The 18,754-nt window shown below is 39.9% G+C and overlaps 1 protein-coding gene across 2 annotated transcripts in view; it reads right to left on the reverse strand.

Annotated features, from left to right (window-relative positions):
* Window positions 1-18,754, reverse strand: part of RALGAPA2 (Ral GTPase activating protein catalytic subunit alpha 2) — a 329,438-nt gene that overhangs the window by 109,599 nt on the left and 201,085 nt on the right. For both annotated transcript variants that reach the window (XM_047068562.1, XM_047068561.1), the window contains exons 30-35: window positions 18,556-18,693; window positions 16,370-16,553; window positions 10,465-11,236; window positions 9,540-9,611; window positions 5,070-5,193; window positions 3,020-3,175 (exon numbers count right to left, since the gene is read on the reverse strand). In XM_047068562.1, the coding sequence (XP_046924518.1) occupies window positions 3,020-3,175; window positions 5,070-5,193; window positions 9,540-9,611; window positions 10,465-11,236; window positions 16,370-16,553; window positions 18,556-18,693 (1,446 nt within the window). The remainder of the gene's footprint in view (window positions 1-3,019; window positions 3,176-5,069; window positions 5,194-9,539; window positions 9,612-10,464; window positions 11,237-16,369; window positions 16,554-18,555; window positions 18,694-18,754) is intronic.

Raw genomic sequence — 18,754 nt, forward strand, 5'->3', positions numbered from 1 at the left:
TGTCAGAATATGAAGGAACACTCTGGAAACTTCCATGAAGCTTCTGGAAGCTCAGTTTAAAGGGGCTTTCATTACAGAGATGTCATTTTGTGAGTTTTGGAGAATTCAGAATCGAGGCCCCCAAACTGAAGTCCACCAGTGAGTTTGTTGCATGCACACAAGTCAAGCTGGCACGACTCGTGTAATCTGGGAGAGGCTGATGAGTCTCATCCTGGGATGGAGCTGTCATTCATGCCAGCTACTGCTTCAGTTGCACAACAGGCTCCAGAACGCGCGGATGCTTAACAGGCTTGGAACAAATGCTCGGTTCTTAAGTCTTAAGAAATCAACCCCATGTCCTGCCACTTCTCGTCCTGACAGAGTTATAAAGTCCCTCTGCCTGGCCCATTCTGCCTGCTGCTGCCAGGCGGCACGCACTGGTGACACTGGTCATGGTACACACCTAATAGGCTGACCTCCTTTCCCGACTAATTGCATTACATCGCCAGCTGGCTCCAGAAGGAGTCGTCTGTTTGATTGAAGAATTCCTGCTCCTCAGTGGGCCCGGCTGCTACTTTTACTAAGTAACAGTCAGGCCTGACATCCCCATTGTTCAGCTGACAGTGTGCCCATCCTAAAATCTAAGTTTTATTTGTAAATTAACCAAGAAACTTCCTGCCAGAACAGTGCTGCCTAGAGACTGATAATGTGGGCCTTTCATCCCTTTTCACTCGTACTGTATCACTGCCAATTTGTTTTTTATGCGGCTGGCCAGCCTGAGGCTATAAAAGCCTTGTAAGACATAAGTGCAATTATAGTCCTGGAGTCAAATGAATTGGACAAATCCAATAGCACAGCTCTGTCCCCACTCTGCAAACCCCTACAGCAGTTAGATTAGCTGTGAAAAATCTAATCTAGCTAGAGCTAACAAATTTCTGCAGTGAAGGATCAAGAGTTCAGTATGGGGTTGCAACCGATTGCAGAATTGAAAAAGTGCCCCCATGACAGGGGCAGAAGAGAGCATGAATCACTTTAGAATTTTGCAGCTCATTTTTAAGCTGTTAGGGACAATTTAGTTAGAATAAGACAAGGAACTGTGGGCTGCTGTTACTGTGACTGATTTTCAGTCTGGCTGTGAGACATCCTGATAAAGAGAGTTTGTCACTAATGATGCTAAATCTAGGAGCTGCAAAAGGTATCAGCTGAATTTTGATTATTACAGTAGGGAATCTTTCAACCAGGCCAAGCCTTGCAACATTATTTATATAGTAAGGCACTGTATCAAGAAAACACGATGTCTTTTCTCAAAATAAATAAATAAGAGAAAGAAAGAAAGAAAGAAAGAAAGAAAGAAAGAAAGAAAGAAAGAAAAGAAAAAAAAAGAAAGAAAAAAAGACAATCCTACTTAGGAAATAATTAAAAAATAGTTTAAGTAAACCTATTAACAACAATAGTTCTCAGTCATAAAAAAATCAGAATATGGCAACACATTTGCGGATTAGCAGAAATTCACAAGGCACTACAAATAAAAAGGATGTGTAAGCCTTGCCTAAGGTCTTGGTAATCTGAAATAGAGAAGGGTCTCCTTCACTAAGAATGCCACCACCAGGGAGGCCAAGACCTAAGGCAGCTCCTCCATGGCTGAGGAAACAACACACGGCCAGTGGAAGGCCATGCTAACAGGTGGCCCAGACAGTGAAAGCCCATCATGCTTTGCACATCCCAGACACTTGGACACTGTGAAAGTTGTCTGTGATTGTGCCACAGTCTGAGTTCTGAAGTTTTATGAGCACCACTATCCCCGATGTAGGTGGTCTAAACATTTGGGGCTGCAGTGAGGAAAAAGCAAAACCGCAGAGAAAAGAGATGAGGCAGGTAATAGTGGGGTCTGCTGGCCAATATCAATCACCTCCTAATGAGTCAGGAGGAAAAAGACTCAATTAGACTGGTGGGCAATGATGAAGGCTGACCATTAGAGATCTTACACTAGGCACCATGGTAAGTAGTTTCACAGGCATTATCCATTTATTTCACAACAACCTTGGCACACAGGCTGTTTTCAATCTCGTTTAGTAGATGGGGAAACTGAGGCATGGGCTAGTAACTGGATACACAGTTAAGCCCAGGTCTGTTGGTCTCCAGACCCTGGCTATAACCAACACAGTAGGTCCTCCAATGGCAAACTTAGCTCCTGAATAAGCTGCCTTCCCATCCACTCAGGTGCTGTCTGCAGTTTTTGTGCATCCTTGCAGGAAGAGAGTGGGTGTGAGGTAAGGATTCCAGGCTTGCTCTGCCACCCACTAGCAGGCTAGCTACAGTTGTTCCTTTCATATGGAAACTCACAGAAGTGGGTCAGATTTCTAGGCTTGCTTCGCAGACTAAGATTCCTCTTCTGTTAAGGAACTCCTCACCTCTAAGAGAGAATCACCTGAAGTGAACACCATGGATATCAGAAAGTTCAGCATCATGTTCCCCTGGGGGGGTTCCTCAGAGTGGAGGAGGTTTCCTCTGAATTCTAGAGAAAACTATCCAGAAGGTCCAAGTTGAAAGAGAGACGAGGTCAGTGCTGAAGGTGGGACCCTTAGACTGCAGCACACTTGCACTTGTCATTTTCGCAGATGTTGCCCAATTGCCCCCAGCAAGCTTGAGAGGTGCCGGCCTTCTCAGCTCTCCATCAGTACAGGGTCATCTTATGACCTCTGCCAACCTGAGAGGTCAGCTATGTTATTTTCTGTCAGTTGATAGTCAGGTGAGAGAAGACCCAAAATTAACATTTAAGCCCCTTTCTTTTCCTAAATCTTAATCTCAGCATTTAAGACTCAAATGATTGATTGCTTTTCATTTGTTTCTTTATCCAGTTTGCGCCAAGCTAGATATTTCAGATTAAACTACAACTGTAGCTTGAGAAGAGCAATACTGAAGCTGCATCCAGAGGAAAGCAGTCTCAGTGCATAGTTATGCCAAGGCCTTCGATCTGGACTAGGAGATCCTCACCCACAAACCAGGGAGGCTAAGTGTGGTCTTCAAAGAGGCTCCTTACCTTTTTGGTGAGTGAATCATCTGAGTCTGATGGCATCCGAGTTGAAACGTGGAAAATCACTTCCACAGTCGAGGTAGCATAGTAAGGGGCAGTCTGCCCCGTGCTGCCGTTGCGCTGAAGTCCACCCATGAACCCACAGTGGGTTGAGAGATCCACCTGATGAGGGTAACAAAGAGGAAAGAATGAGAGTCAAGCATCAGTTATCCTCATTCACCTAGCAGGAATGCCCATTTTTTGAGCAATCTAATTACTTTCATTTTTATAGCTTCCTGATGACAAACAAATGTAATACTAAGTTAGACAAAATTAAAATATGAAAGAAACATTAACAATGAAAGTGCTTTGAAATCCTGCCAGCTTAAGAAAATCACCATCAAAAGTTTGGTGCATATTCCTTGGGGCGCATGGGTGGCTTAGTTGGTTGGGCGCCCGACTTCCACTCAGGTCATGATCTCGCGGTTCATGGGTTCCAGTCCCACATTGAGCTCTGTGTTGACAGCTCACAGCCTGGAGCCTGCTTCGGATTCTGTGTCTCCCTCTCTCTGCCCCTCCCCCACTCATACTCTCTCTCACTCAAAAATAAACATAAAGTTTGGTGCATATTTCTCTAGTTTTTTTCCCATCCTATACATATGTGTATATGTATATATGCATATATATACACATACATATATGTATTTACATAAACACACACACACACACACACAAAGAGATACCCTATTGATGGATTTATGGGATTTTCTGCTTTCTCAAACACAACTGGTGTGGTCAAGCCACAAGGACCATTCCAGCAAATGTTTTGGTGGGATGTTATATTAAAGGGCACAGATGTTTTAAAATTTAACAGCCATTGATAAACTGTCTTTCAAAGGGGTTGTTCTGATTCACACCACTACTGCTAGTCTGGGAGTTATTCTTTTTCAAGCTGTGGTGTGAATGCTCACTTCTTAGTGCCTAGGATCTCTCTCTCTTTTTTAAACTTTTCATAAACTAGAATTCTTTCAGTAAAGCACCTGTTGTAACACAAATGAAAAAAAAGCAATAGAAGAATCTTTTTTGTGACAAATACAATCAATATATACACTAAATTAATGTTCAAGTTTTTTCTAAAAACTCTAGTGAAGAATGTGTGGTTTAAACGGTGTATTAGTTAAATGATTAACTATAGTCTACAGCAAATAAGAAGTCACCTTATTAGTAAGAAGGACAATTTACTGAAGTGCAATAACTCTTTTAGACTAAAATCAACTTTACATTTTATAAAGTACATGGTTTTCACCTAGACGTAGGCTTCTCCTGTACCCATCTCCATATTAGTTTCCTTACTAACATTCAGCTCTCAGAGACAAGTCTTATTTAGGCATACAGAGAGTTTCTCACAGCACAGATAACCGAGAAACCAAAATAAAAGTAAGGAAAAATAAGAAAATTATTTCAGATATGCTGTTTCCATTATAACCACTCTGAGTTCTTTTAGATTCTAGAAATATATTTTCCTTTAGATTTATGTTCCTAGAGACTGTGTGTGTGTGTGTATAAATGTATATGTCTGTATGAGCATCATTTAGCAAAGAAATAGCATATTCTTTCAATATCAGTCATCCTGGGATCTCCCTAAGGGAAACAGGTTGGCTGCTGAAGCATGAAAGCTACTCTATTTTCATGCCAATTTTTTACTTCATCAGCTCTTTCTTCATGTTTTCACCCATCAAGCCACTGCTTAATTCTCCAATCTCTACACTGTGGCCAAGCCATTGCTTTTTTACCCATATTTGTCTTCTCTTACTACAAACTGTCTATGACTGAGTGAGCCGATCTGACTATTTGATTCTGACAAGAAGTGAATGAAATATTATGAAAAGTTAAAGGGAAACAAAAGTTCATGTATGAAGTACTGAAAAGCAACTAACACAAGATGTCAAATTCAATACATGTAGCACATGCTACATGTGCTAGATTTGAATACAAAATCTTGTACAAGTGGTGTCTAGCTTATACACGTCCTTATATAGTGCTGGCCAATAAACACCTCTGAAATGAAATGAATTACCTCCCATCCAAGTCCAGCAACAAAGTCTTCATATGCTTGGCTTCCTCTTACGTTGGAGAGGATAGAACACTTGTCTTCTTGACCTTCAGCAATGTAAAACACTGCAATTTTGTGTGTTTCACGGCTATAAAATTTTAAATTTAAAGGAGTTAGAATTCTTAGATTTAAAATTTTATTTCTATACAACCGCCAGCATGACTCCTACTATAAAGCTTATATTTACGGAGAATCTACTAGGGGTCAGTCACTGTTCTAAGGAGGTTCGACACGTGATCTCATTGGCTCTTCACAACCACTCTAAAGAGACAAGTGATTATCACCACTTCCCTTGTAGAGGTGGTTGAAAGGAGGCACAGAAAATTAAACAGAAAGCACACAGAGCAAGCAGGAGACAGGGAACTGAAGCAGGGCAGTCTGGTTCTTGAGATTACTCTTTCAAACATGTGATATACAAAAAAATATATGTGAAAGCACTTCACATAGATATCAATTGAGAACAGATCTATGTCACTGCCCATATTATACTTACCACACTTTGAGATAAGGATATTGGTTCCCTGATTAGAACTATAAACTAAACTATAAACTATTATAAGAAACAGAAACTTCTTCCAAGCAGAACACTTTCTTTGTGAAGAGGTACCCACTCCTTGCTCTGACTAATCTGAGGGAGTAAGGTAGGGTGGACAGATGTCCAGGGAAACCTCTTAGGTCACATAAACCCTTCACCCACTTCCTCCACGATGGACTCTGGGCACTTTGCTATTAAACCAAGTAAACATGGCCTGCACTTTGAGGAAAGGAGTCCTGCCTTTTTACCTTTTGTACATCTAGCATGGTCATAGGCACATAGTAGCTGCTCAGTTAAATCTATGTTGACCAGTAATCCAATGCTATAAATATATTAATAACCAATTTCTACAAATTATATCCTGCAGGGAAGTGTCAAAATAACTAGACTTTTACCCAGCAATTTGGTGATAGTTTAGGGATGAAGGCACTGTGCTAATTCAAACAGAGTTTTCATCAATGAGAACCACTCATTCCATGGCCCATCATCCCAAGAGTTTAATTCCAGTCTCTATTTTCTAAAATTTTGGATTACCACCTCCAGAGCAGTTCCATCTTTATTATTTTTGCATTGCATTCTGAAAAACTATCAAGAGCTCAAGCAATATGGAAATGTTTCTATTGTCTTAACTGTTCAACATCTCAACACTATAATCTGATTAGATATCTATACTGGTGGAATTTGGGCTCCAGATTTTAATATAGTCACAAATATCTCCTTCTTCAGGAGTTATGTTTCTACTTAATAAGCAGAATGAAATGAAACTCAACTAAAAAGTCATAAAAATAAATCAAGGAGGAGAACACTTTCCTTCTATTTATCTAGGTAGCTTATTCATTTTCCCCATAGTTTACATAAAATAAGCATACTGAAAAGAAGAACTAGAAAATATAGAAAGTGAATAAAAAATTCACTTATGTTCTTGGCCTAAATGTTGAAATCACAGCTGTTACTATTTCAGGATGTGTTTTCACATATTAAGTGAGAAGCCACTATATCCTGTTTTGGAACTGATAAGTTTCACTTAAAATATTTGTGAACACTAATTTTTATCGTGTAAAATATGTGTAACATAAAAGTCACCATGTAAAACAACTGTTGAGTGGGAACACTTTTATACCATGTACTTGTATGACAAAATTATTAGTGGTTGTATAACATTCCAGTGTATGAATATACCTTACCCCAAATCCTTGTCATTGGACATTTAAGTTGCTACCATTTTTAAAGACATTGTCATATTATCTCTAACATGTCCTTAGAATACATTCATAGAAATGGAATCTCAGTCATTGTCCATTTTGAAGGCTTTTGATAAAGGCTGTCTTGCTGCCCTTGGAGAAGGTGGACATCCTGAATGCCCTGACTGGCATGGTGTGAGCACACAGGTTGGAGACACCTCTCTTCACAGGTACAGTTGCTGCTGGAAGGGAGAAGTTTTGTGGTGATGGATCCAAGGGGGCTGATGCTCTAAAGTAGAGACCTTGAGCTCTCACACTGTCAGAAAACTTGTCCTCATGCAGCATGGAAACCCTGAAACTGCCACACCATATATTCCCTGAGTGACAGGCAGGACACATTTGCAGTCTATAATCTGCCTGGCTTATATTCTAGGAGCTATAATAACTTGGGGGTTTGGGTCTCGGATGATGACAGAGATCATAACCTATGACCTAAAAGACTCTTTCAACAAAAGGAGAACATGTACAGTTACTCAGTTTTTTTCTGCAGCTCTTTCTGCATATTAAAAAGTCCTCAGCATTTGATTGGTCTCTATTCTATATGTATTTATGCATTTATAAAGACCATCTCAAGTTTATCTGAAACATTTCTGTTGATGCTCCTCAAAGTCCAAGCTTTTTATATTGTAGCTGTTCACAGGTCCTTGAGTCCTCATTAACTCAATGCGGGAGCACAAGAGCTAAGCCCCAGTGACTGCCTGACTGATGTAGGTGTGAGGAAAGGTGACCTTTAGCTGTAAACATTCATCAAATTTCACATCCTCCAAAATGTTAGCACCACAGAGAGCCTGCTAGGATCAGACGCTGTGTCTGGTCTTATTAGAGCCAGGCTTTTGAAATGATAATTAGCAACAGCACTTCATATCCATAAGCTGCACCACCAATGCATGAAGGAGCAGGTAATTCAGGAACACACGTACATAAAATCAACAATTTCCTCTTCTTCATTAGAATGCATTTTTCTTTCTTATTAGGAATAGACTAGAATGGCTTGGTTTCCTTCTGCTGTCACATTAAAAAGCCTAACAAAGAAAAAAGATGATTTTAACTTTCACCTTACCGTGGGGTGACAAGAAGCATTAATATTTAAAAGAGGAGCCCACTGTAATTTGCATGTGCATTCATCATACTTTTTACATCTTTGCTATCTTCACAGTATAGAGATGAGAGTTGCAAGACAGACGCCACACTTTTCCTAAGAACATGCTAAGCAGGAACTATGCCTTGACAGCAGGGAATAAATTGGTCTCAGAAATAGAGTCACACAAACTAAAAGCTGAGAGACAAGGTATGCTTTTACCTGCTAACTAACCAATACATGGGACAGTCTAGATTTCCCATAGATAAAGAGTCCCCAACTTTTTTTTTTCAAAAAGAACCTTGAAAACACCCTTTACAATAAAGTAAGTTGATACCTTTTTTAGATGTCAAGAAGACACTAAATCCAGAGTTGGGGTTTTAAGGGAAGGTTAATCAAAGGACAGAGGATTTGCCAATCAGCTCCTCCAAAGCCATATTTTACAGCAACAGCACCCCAGGGAGCTCATTCAATTGTACCTCATGCAACTAAAGTGCATTAACACTCAACAAATTGGCCACAATTACAAGATACCAATGTATTCACTTAATACTAAGAAGCATGGAATAATTCAGCATATGCTTGAAAAGCTGAGTTTGGAACCCAAGTGACTGCTTTTTTAATACTGGAGGACAAGAGGGAGAGAGAAATGAACCCCCAAGCCCTTACAAGAAACCCCTCACAGAGTTTCCACAGAGAATTTGGTCTCTATTTCTCCAGAGAAAAAGAAGCGTAACAACAACTGGGAAACTGAATATGATGAAGAGCAGTGTGAGGAATAATGGCTTCAGGTTTTTCATCTGTAATGAGATACCTAATGATATTCCTGTGGGGACTAAAAGAGGAACAAAAAGCTATTTCTTTAAAAATGAGTTTTTTTTTAAATTAAGACTAAGGAAGCAGTTTATTCAAGACTTTTAATCACCTGTTATGTACCAAGCACTACACTTACTGGGGTCTGAGATGTTTTTGGAAGCACACATTTCCCCAAATCAAACCTGGTCATGAGTTCATCTTTAGAATTGCTTCTAAGACTTTACAGAAAAAAGGGACAGATCTGAGATTTGACTAGTTTTGAGAATAAAGCTCACTACTAGGAAGTCACTAATTAAAACACACTGGTTTTAAGCTTGCCAGCATTGTAGAGCAGAAACTACAGAATGCCAGTGCATAGGCACACGGCATGGGCTATGAGGTCAGACTCACTTGGTTCAAACAACATGGTACGTGTCGGTAAAGGGCACAGGTAGGTAGGCTGTTTGATTTAGGCAAGCCTCTGTTCCTCACTGGAAAAAGAGGTAGCTGCAGAGACTAAATGAGAATGAATGTCCACTGGCTGCCACTGTCAACCAAAGACACAGATTAGGTGGGAGCAATGACCTCTTCTTAGCGTAGCAAACATGTAAGGTTATTCCTTGAGAGTAAAAACACCAAAGGTACAGCATATGCAGATGGCACCAGATTCCAGTTACAGAATGACTTTTGGGTGTCTCGGAAGGTGCATTCATTCTTAAAGCTCTGTCATCCAAGCACATACAAAGACAGACAGGAATGAAGTGGTCTGATATACTTTCACATACCACTGACGGGAGTCCAGATTTTTTAGCTCTCTCAATAGTTTTGAATTTTTCTTCAACAGATGGAAATTCTTTCTATAAAAAAAAGAGATGGAAGAAAAGTCATGTAATCACAGACCAATTATGCCCTTTCCAATCAATCAACAAACCTACCTATTCATTCATCCATCCATCTATCCATCTATGTATCCATGACCCTCTTCATTCACGAAAGATTTGTGATCTAAGCCCACCGAATGAACTCCATTCTCCTTAAAGACATTCAAAGGCATCAAAATTCACCCATCACCATTCATTGACACTGGATGGTGCTGTAGGAGATGAGTGTGTCACTTATATGCTTGTGTCTGTGTCTGTTTTCACTATCAGCTCTGCTATGAATACCTTTACCCTACTTCGGTTCTTAGAAACCCCACTCCACTGTCAGGGTCCACCTCAAACCAACCCCCGTCCACAGTCTTCCCCACCATCCCACACTACCCATTGGATTAACTGTTCCTCTTGGCCTCGTGTGTCATGCTATCTTTCATCAGAGTTGTGCCAAATCTACCTCCCTCACTAGACCTAAGGTGAGATGGTGACTTACTCATCTTTGTAGTCCATTTGCATCTTTTGTGATGACAGAATCAATGATGGACAGAGCAGTAACACACACACACACACACACACACACACACACACACACACACACACAGAAAATGTCCAATACCCTTTAAAATATACAAGACCTGGCTGAAATTCAATCTGTGCATCAGTATAGCATGATTAGTTCCACTTCTAGCTTTAACTTAGCAGCGGAAAATAAGCTGTAAATGCTGAAAGACAAATCTCCATTTCTATTCTCTGCTTCCCAAACCTCAAATTGAGAACAAGAACAATCACACAAAGATAATGATAAAATAGGTGAAGGTCTAGAAAGAATCGTTACCTTCTGTCCCAAGAATTCATCCCCAAGTCATCGAGCAACAACCTGCAGAAATAAAAGGGTCCTCGTGGCTCCACTGGTGAGGGCTGCTCCTGGCTGGTGACTTTCATGGCTGAGTCAGAGTTACACCTCTGGATGTAGTCGTCTTCTTGGGCGTTCTGGCGCAAAATGACCTCGATGATTTCCTTCTCTTGGTCACGGGTCATTCCTCGCGGGGGTGGGGAAGGCTCATTTAGATTTAGTTGTGATGGTAGAAGGCATTCGGGACTCGTGTGGCCAATGTTTTCAAGTAATTTGTCAAGCACATCTTCTCCCTCCTCAGTTTGAGAAAAATCTTTCTGAGCTCCCAAAGCTTGAGGATGCCAGCCAGAAATCAGAAATGCAGGATTTCTGCTGCTGGGTGCTAAGCAGCCTTCCAAAGGTCCGTATAAAACCTTTCCATCCCAAGAGTACTTCCCTGAGATATCCCGCACGATTACTCTGACATCGGACAAGGCGCCCCCCGGCGAGCCACTTGCTGGCCCTTCTGCGGGTGTCTGAAGGTAGGAGATGAGGGTGCTGTCATTCAGCACAAAGAGCTGCAGGTTTGGGCTCCGGAACACCTCAGAGGACAGCTCGGGAGCCTCGGCGTGTACATTGTCATGGTTCTCACTGACCAGACTGTGCAGCACGGCAGGACCCCCACGGAGTGGGAAGTGCCCCAGGTGGTTCACCAGGTGGGCCATCACCATGCGGGCGGTCAGAGGGATCAGCTCCAAACTCCTCCTCTTCCGCTCTGTGAGCAGGGTAAAGCAACATACCAGACAGTGGGGAAGGAAGGTTAAAATCTGTACTCGGGATACTGGATTTGTTTTAGTCTGGGAATTTTTTTCATCTATTTTCTTTTTTGACACTAATTCTATTTTAATTAAAAGTACAATTTAAATAGATTGCTAAAACAACGAACTTCCACGAAGATCTCATTCTGAAAGGGACACTTAAAAACATGTAGACGTAGGGGCACCTGGGTGGCTCAGTCGGTTAAGCATCCGACTTCAGCTCAGGTCACGATCTCACGGTCCGTGAGGTCAAGCCCCACGTCGGGCTCTGGGCTGATGGCTCAGAGCCTGGAGCCTGCTTCCAATTCTGTGTCTCCCTCTCTCTCTGCCCCTCCCCCGTTCATGCTCTGTCTCTCTCTGTCTCAAAAATAAATAAAAGTTAAAAAAAAAATGTAGATGTAGCAGGAAACAAAAGAGAAAGTTCCTTGTCCTGAAAGATCCTATGGTTCTGGGTCCAGGCCCCAGAAATTAACCTCATTCCCCTCACCAGGGTGAGTGCAGATGCTGATAAGGAAATGAATCAAGTCTGTGATGTCTTAGATGGATTTGAAGCACTGTGCTTTAAGATCTCTGTGACAAGTTATGTTTTGTTATTTGGGTATTTGAAATCTTTAATGGAATCGGATATATTAACTAACTCATGGAAATACTTGGAAGGTTTAAGTAAATTTGCAGTTGATGATTAAATGCCCAGGAGCAAGTGACTTACAAAATTTTTAAGGCTGTGTAGAAAGACTGACACAGCATGTAAAGATGCGCCCTGTGAAATGTTGGAGGTGGAAGGAAGAAGCAGAGAACCTGATCTATGGTCTTGGAGTGAAGCAAGTACTTAAGCTTCAGAGTGGTCAGGGAAATTGTACGCTGCCACATTTAGAAAATAACTGTGTATTAATGCAAACACAGGTGAAAGTGAAATCTTTTAATTTCAACAAAAAATATCACTAGATATTTAAGCAAAGTAAAACTTATACTTTTGGCTTAAAGGTTTAGGAAATACTTGGTTTCTAAATTCACAAAATGAAAAATCAAATATTAATTAAACAAAATAATTATAAATATGCTTTCTCATGCTAAATACCTCCCCTCTCAGAGAGTAAAAATTCAACAGACTTATCTATAAAACATCAAGTGGATGATGTATAAATCCCAGAAATATACAATCAAATTCTAGAATATAAGAAATTCTGTGCGATGACTGAGGAGAACAAGATTGTCCTGACTTTTCTTGAATTTCTTCTTAATTTTTGCTATTCAATGAACAAGAAATCATCTGTCTTCAATGCAAAATAAAACTTCACATAAAAACTTCAGTGTTCATAAATAAAGGTCATCTACATCCATCTCTGACACTGAACTCTCCTTCTTGACACTCGTAGAAGAGTGTATGATTTCCAGACAGCTGAGAAATTTAAACACCTCAACTAATTCCCTTGAAATCACAGTTATAAATGCTTTTGCTTTTGTGTCCATATTAACTTTCTCAAAAGTTACAATGCTTTTTATTCATGCTTATCATTCCATATGAATATATGCTCCATCAGAAATGTTAATGCCCCAAACAACAAAGGTAGGGCCAGCTGGGGGCTCAGGAGTCCGTGGTGTAAGACACTACATGGTGATGACAGGATGGAGCAGGCTCTGGAACTAGCGACAAAGGTCCAATTTGGTAAAGCCCAAAGCACACAACAACTGGAAAAGCAACTTTCCTCTGCTTCCTCTTATAAAGGTCGTGCTTTCAATTTGAGATAGATACAAATTTGTATTTTAATAAATGTGTTTGAATTCTACAGTGGGAAGTTAACTGGAGTCACACCAATCAACTCATAAACCACGATACACCCAGTAAAAAAAACAAGTACCTTTGGCACTGAAGAGTAAGGAAAGGGAACATTTGTGAAATAAAAATTGTTCTTCCCTGGCCAACTTCAGCTAAATTAACTGCCTGTGAGTTCCCTGGAAAATAAAGAGAAAATCTAGACTCCATTTGTGAAAAAGCAATCTTGTAACTTCCACAAATAATTAAAAAAATATAATCTGGGACATGCTCAGTTGGTTAAGTGTTTGACTCTTGATCTCAGCTCAGGTCATGATCTCATGGTTTGTAAGTTTGAGTCTCAAGTTGGGCTCTGTGCTGGCAGCATGGGACCTGCTTGGGATTCTCTCTCTCCCTGTCTCTCTGCCCCACCCCCACTCACACTCTTACTCAAAACTAAGTAAATAAACATTAAAAAAATATAATCCAAATATTTATCTTATTTTGCTAAATTTAGAAATGAAATAGAAAAGCAGTAATGTCAGTATGTCTTTTAAGTTTCATTTTTTACAGTTCCTCCCTTTCCTTCTTTTTAAAGCAATTAGGCATTAATAATGAGAAATTTGAGCACCTGTGAATACTATCAGTGTCTTTTCCTCGATCTGGGCCAGTAGCCACTTCAACTGTGGGGAAGCAGATGTGTCTCTTGTCTGTGGCTATTTGAAAGTAGTATTTATGTCAAATAGTAGATAACAGTGGGTTAAAGGGTCATTTGAAAACAATAAATAAAAATATAATATTGCATCTCAGAAACATGGGAGAATAAATAGCTTGGTTATGAATGACGAATTATGACATCGAATGAAAAAAAAACTCAAATATGAGCACATTTCTGTTTAACCTAAAATACTTCAGGTGTCCTCTTTAATTGTTCTCCCATTTCATAGAGGATGTACCTACTCAGCAAGGGTGTGTGTGCCAACAGGTTTTTAAGCTGCTTTGCTTTTGTATGTAATTAAACTGTTGGTGAATTTTCAAACTCCTTTGCCACCGAAATTCAAATAATTATTTTTAGCGCCACATAGGTAGGACAAGACTGCGCAAGGTCCTAAGGTTTTCTGGAGAATACTCAAGTCAAAGAGTGTTGTACATCAAAAGAAAGGCAGTACAGAAAATTTAAATGTGCATTTTTAGGTTTCTTGTTTTTCACTAACCTATCAATCTCCGACTGTTTTCAAGAGACAGATCATAATATGTGCTGAACTTATTTTAAGGACAGTCATGTGGGATGAGACTATAATTAATGGCTTTAGGAAAAAGTAAGTTCTTTTTCTTCTAAGACATAGACTGCATGGTAGGAACCAATAAAAAAAAAAACAGATCATGGGTCATTTTATTTTTTTTTAAGATATGGTTTGAATTTCTAACCATAGGGAAAAAAATCAAGAAATATTGCAGTTTAAAAAAACTGTGGAAGTCCAGAAAAAGACAACTAAATGATTATGCAAATGGAGGTAAACAATAGTGTGAACATGTGCTGTGTACTGTCTACCAGCACAACTAAATGTAAGTCTTTACTCTGTGGAAAAATCTCAGTTAAATGCTGTGCTATTTCAGAAACCTGATCATTAAATCTTCAATTCAAATTTCACCTCCATTACTTCTGGCTTCTATACCCTTGGGAAAATCCCTCACCTCAGTGTGCTCATTTATAAAATCAGGGCTGACTGATTCCAGAGCCCTTGCCCCTGACTGGTGCCCTCACTTCTGTTCTCTTCCTTGTCACCTTGCTTGTGCCCTTCCCCTTGACCTGAACCATACTCCAGATTCTGCAGTCTTGCAAGCACTACCCTGGACTCCATGCTCTCACCTGGCTACTATTCTTCCTTTGTCCACCAAAGGTTCCAACAGGAATATCTGCGGGTTCTGAATAGACATCCCCAAATCACCTGCTCCGGCTATCTGGCTACAGACTAACTGCCGTGCCCAAAGTACTCAGCAAAACCCACCACCCACTGCTTAGTTGGGAAATAAAACAGCTCCTGTTCTGGCCCCACCCTCCCTGATGTTTCTGAAGCATGGAGCATTGCTGACCTTCCTTGGCTCTTTATTCCCTTTCTTCCCTCAGAAGTGAATTCTTCACTTCTCAGAACTCTTTCATGGTTCTTTCTCCATTTCCCTGACTGCTTTCCTGGTGACATTCCCTCATTCCTTTTTCTTTAAGGATGTTTTTACCCCCAAAGTTCATTCTTGGACCCAGGTTTTAACTTGCAAAGTCCATACCATTTTCATGGATGATTTAACACTCCACACCCACGTTTCTTTTTTTAACTTTTAACTTTGAGACAATTAAAGACCGACATACATTTATAAGAAATAATACAGAGAGATCCCAAATATCCTTCATCCCCCTGGTAATATCTTACATAGCATAGCTATAGGACAGTATCACAATTTGGAAATTTTGACATTGATACACTTCATTAATATTCAGAGTCTACTCAGTGTACATGCCCTTGTGTGTGTGTATGTTTGGTTCTATGCAATTACTTCACATGTACAGATGATACACCCACATTCTAACTACATTTCAAGGCCCGGAGATAGGCTCTTGTCATTTCAGGGAGAAGCATGGATGAGGAGGACATACAGCATTCCCTAATCCTGACAATACCCACATATCCTAAAACAGACCCTCTGGGGTGCCTGGCTGGCTCGGCTGGCAGAGCGTGCGACTCTTGGTCTCAGGGTTGTGAGTCCAAGCCCCATGTTGGGTGTACAGGTAACTTAAAAACACAATCTAAAATAAAATAAAATAAAATAAAATAAAATAAAATAAAATAAAATAAAATAGACCCCCTGCCACGAGCAGAGCCTCAAACTGTGGCATGTAAATCCCCACCTCTCTCTTTCAATGCTCTCCTAGTCTATAACACTCGACCAGATCCTTTCAAAGTCTGTTCATCCTTCTAAGTCTGGCTTAAGTCCTTCCCCATGGGAAGTCCCCATGGTGCTACTGATCCACAAATGAGTCCTTCTGCATTTATCCTGTCTCTCTAGTTACATGTTAAGTTCCCTGGGGATAGAAAATGAGCTGTTTTTGTGGGTCTCATAGGTCTGACACAGGTCCTCAATACAAAATTCAACTAAGATGGGAAAAGAGACAGAGAAGAAACAGAAAAAAAGAAACAAGGAAAGCAGAATTTGCTATCACATAGGGGTCTAGAAACCAGAATTTTAATAACTAGATTTTAAAAAACAATGCAGCAAGCATGGGCAAAAGATTACAATCTTTCCTTTTCCTGCCCATGAGAATTAATGTTCTGAAGAATCTCACCCTCTTCCACTGTGAGCAGGTTGCCCAAATCTGCTGATGAATGATATTGGACTGGCTCCGAATTCTTCACATTTGCCAGTGGCAGGAAGGGGTCGTAATCCGGGGATGACAGGTCAGCCAGGGTCAGTGTGTAGTGACTCTGTTGAGTATATGTGCTTGAGCCACACACACAGCAGTGCAGAACCTGTAAAAAGCAATGTGTGCCATGGATGCCACGAACATCCTGTCCCTGACAATCTGCCAACAGCACTTTGAGGAGGTAGGACTCTCGCTTGGTAATATCTGAGAACATAGAATCCTTTCCATTCTAAATTATCTTCCTGCTATTTGCAAGGTTATTTTTCTCCTTTTATATCAATACCAATAAATATATTTTCAACACAAAAGGAAAGTAAAAGTTAGAAAGTGCTTATTTTGCCATTCTGGGTGATCGCACACACCCAAGTCCTGCTTCTGTCCACCAGAATGTTCACAGACCTTCTTTTTCCAGTTCCAAACTCTACTACCCAAATGTCCAAATAGATATCTAAATCATGGCGTACTCTTACTGTGTAATACTAAAGAGTGATGAGTGAAAAACTCACAACTATTCACAACCGTATGAGTGAATGAACCCCTCGAAAATAATGTTGAGTGAAGGGCATCAGACACAGAAGCACATACTGCATAAATCCAGCTACACAAAGTTCAAAACAATCTACACCGTTACACAGGTTAGTTGCTGCCCCAGGTATGTGTATGGGGATAGTAATCAGCAGGGAGCCAGCATGGGTCCTTCTGTAATGCTGAGACTATTCAGTTTCTGCAGCCAGGATCTGGTTTCACAGGTGTGCTTGCTTTGTGAAAATTCATCAAGCTCTCACTTATGACTGGATGCATATAATACTTCAATAAAAAGTTTCCTTTACAGATAAAATCACGTTGTTCAATAAATTTGTGACTCATGTTAACTAGGAGGGGACATTTTTATTGGTAAAACAATTTTAAGAGAAATCTTTTAAGAAAAGAAATGTTAGAAAAGAGACAAATTTAAATGACTGTGGCTACTCTAGGTTGTCAAGCCAAGCCTTACATAGGTTTATAAACCACAGAAATGACAGAGTATCTAATGAATTAAAATCTTTGGATGAATTAAAAATAACATAGTTATTAAAATCTCTGACCACTAAAAAACCATTTAAAAGTACACAATACTTTTTAGTAGAATTTCAGCTATGTTTTATATTTAATACATTTCAAAATAAGGCAACACAGTAATCAGTTAATGACTTGGAATATTATTTTTTTAAAGGTTACTAGTAAAGGTTTCTTACTAAAACAATTAAAAACAGGGGCACCTCAGTGGCTCAATCGGTTAAGCGTCCGAGTCTGGATTTCAGCTCCGATCATGGTCTCACAGTTCGTGGGTTTGATTTCCACACTGGGCTCTGTGCTGACACTGTGGAACCTGCTTGAGATTCTCTCTCTCCTGCCTTTTCTGCCCCTCCCTGCCCCCCTCAAAATAAATAGATGAAATTAAAAAAAAAATAAACAAGAGAATTGTCCCTGAGTACTATTTATTCAATTGATACACAAATGCCAAATTCATAAATAAAGCTTTCACAGGACAGACTGTAAAGCCAATATAGAAGGGCGATATAAAGGATCCAGAGCAAACACCATACCCAGTCATCAGTAGAGGTTGAAATTTGAATATTTTAAGTACCATAAAAATGATGAAGCTAAAAACTTTGATGTGATATATTTCCTTAATTAGTGTATTTCTTAAGATCTTGTAAAGCAAAGGGATTACTGAGACCTTTATACTTTTTGATAAACAATTGATAAAACAATTTTGTCAAACTAAGACTGTCAATATCCCTAAAATATAAACACTTCTTTTAAAAATTAAGTAGAGATAGGCCATGTTACATGAAAATTGGGGATTCTGATCAAACTGCAGTTGTTTAAAGATGGCAATCGTGTGAAAATGCATGTTTCTTTCACTTGGTAACCACTGCTTCTCTACAATTACTTCTGTCCTGTTTTCACTCCTTAAATTATTCATTTCTTTTAAAATGTTTCACCTCTCCCCATATCTTTTCCAAAAGGGCACAAATAAATAAATAAATGCACAGACATATTTGGGCGATTCTCTGATGCTTAAGTCTATACTCTATGTCCATGAGGCACAAATGGAGACTCACCCTATAGATATAATCCAGCAAAGGGGCTCTGCACGAGTGCTGCTCCTCCAGGGCTACTGTGGACACTGGGTGGAGAAGGGTGTTCACTGGCAACGCCATGCACCAGTCCAAGAGGCAGAGTAGCAAGGATACAATAAACTGGAAGAGGAAACAGGCCCAATACTGTACATTGCAGTCTTTTAAACTTCACTATATGTCA

Source organism: Lynx rufus, unplaced genomic scaffold (genome assembly GCF_022079265.1).
Source record: "Lynx rufus isolate CCGP_SWC_20201006 ecotype Redwood Valley unplaced genomic scaffold, mLynRuf1.p SCAF_8, whole genome shotgun sequence".
NCBI lineage: Eukaryota > Metazoa > Chordata > Mammalia > Carnivora > Felidae > Lynx > Lynx rufus.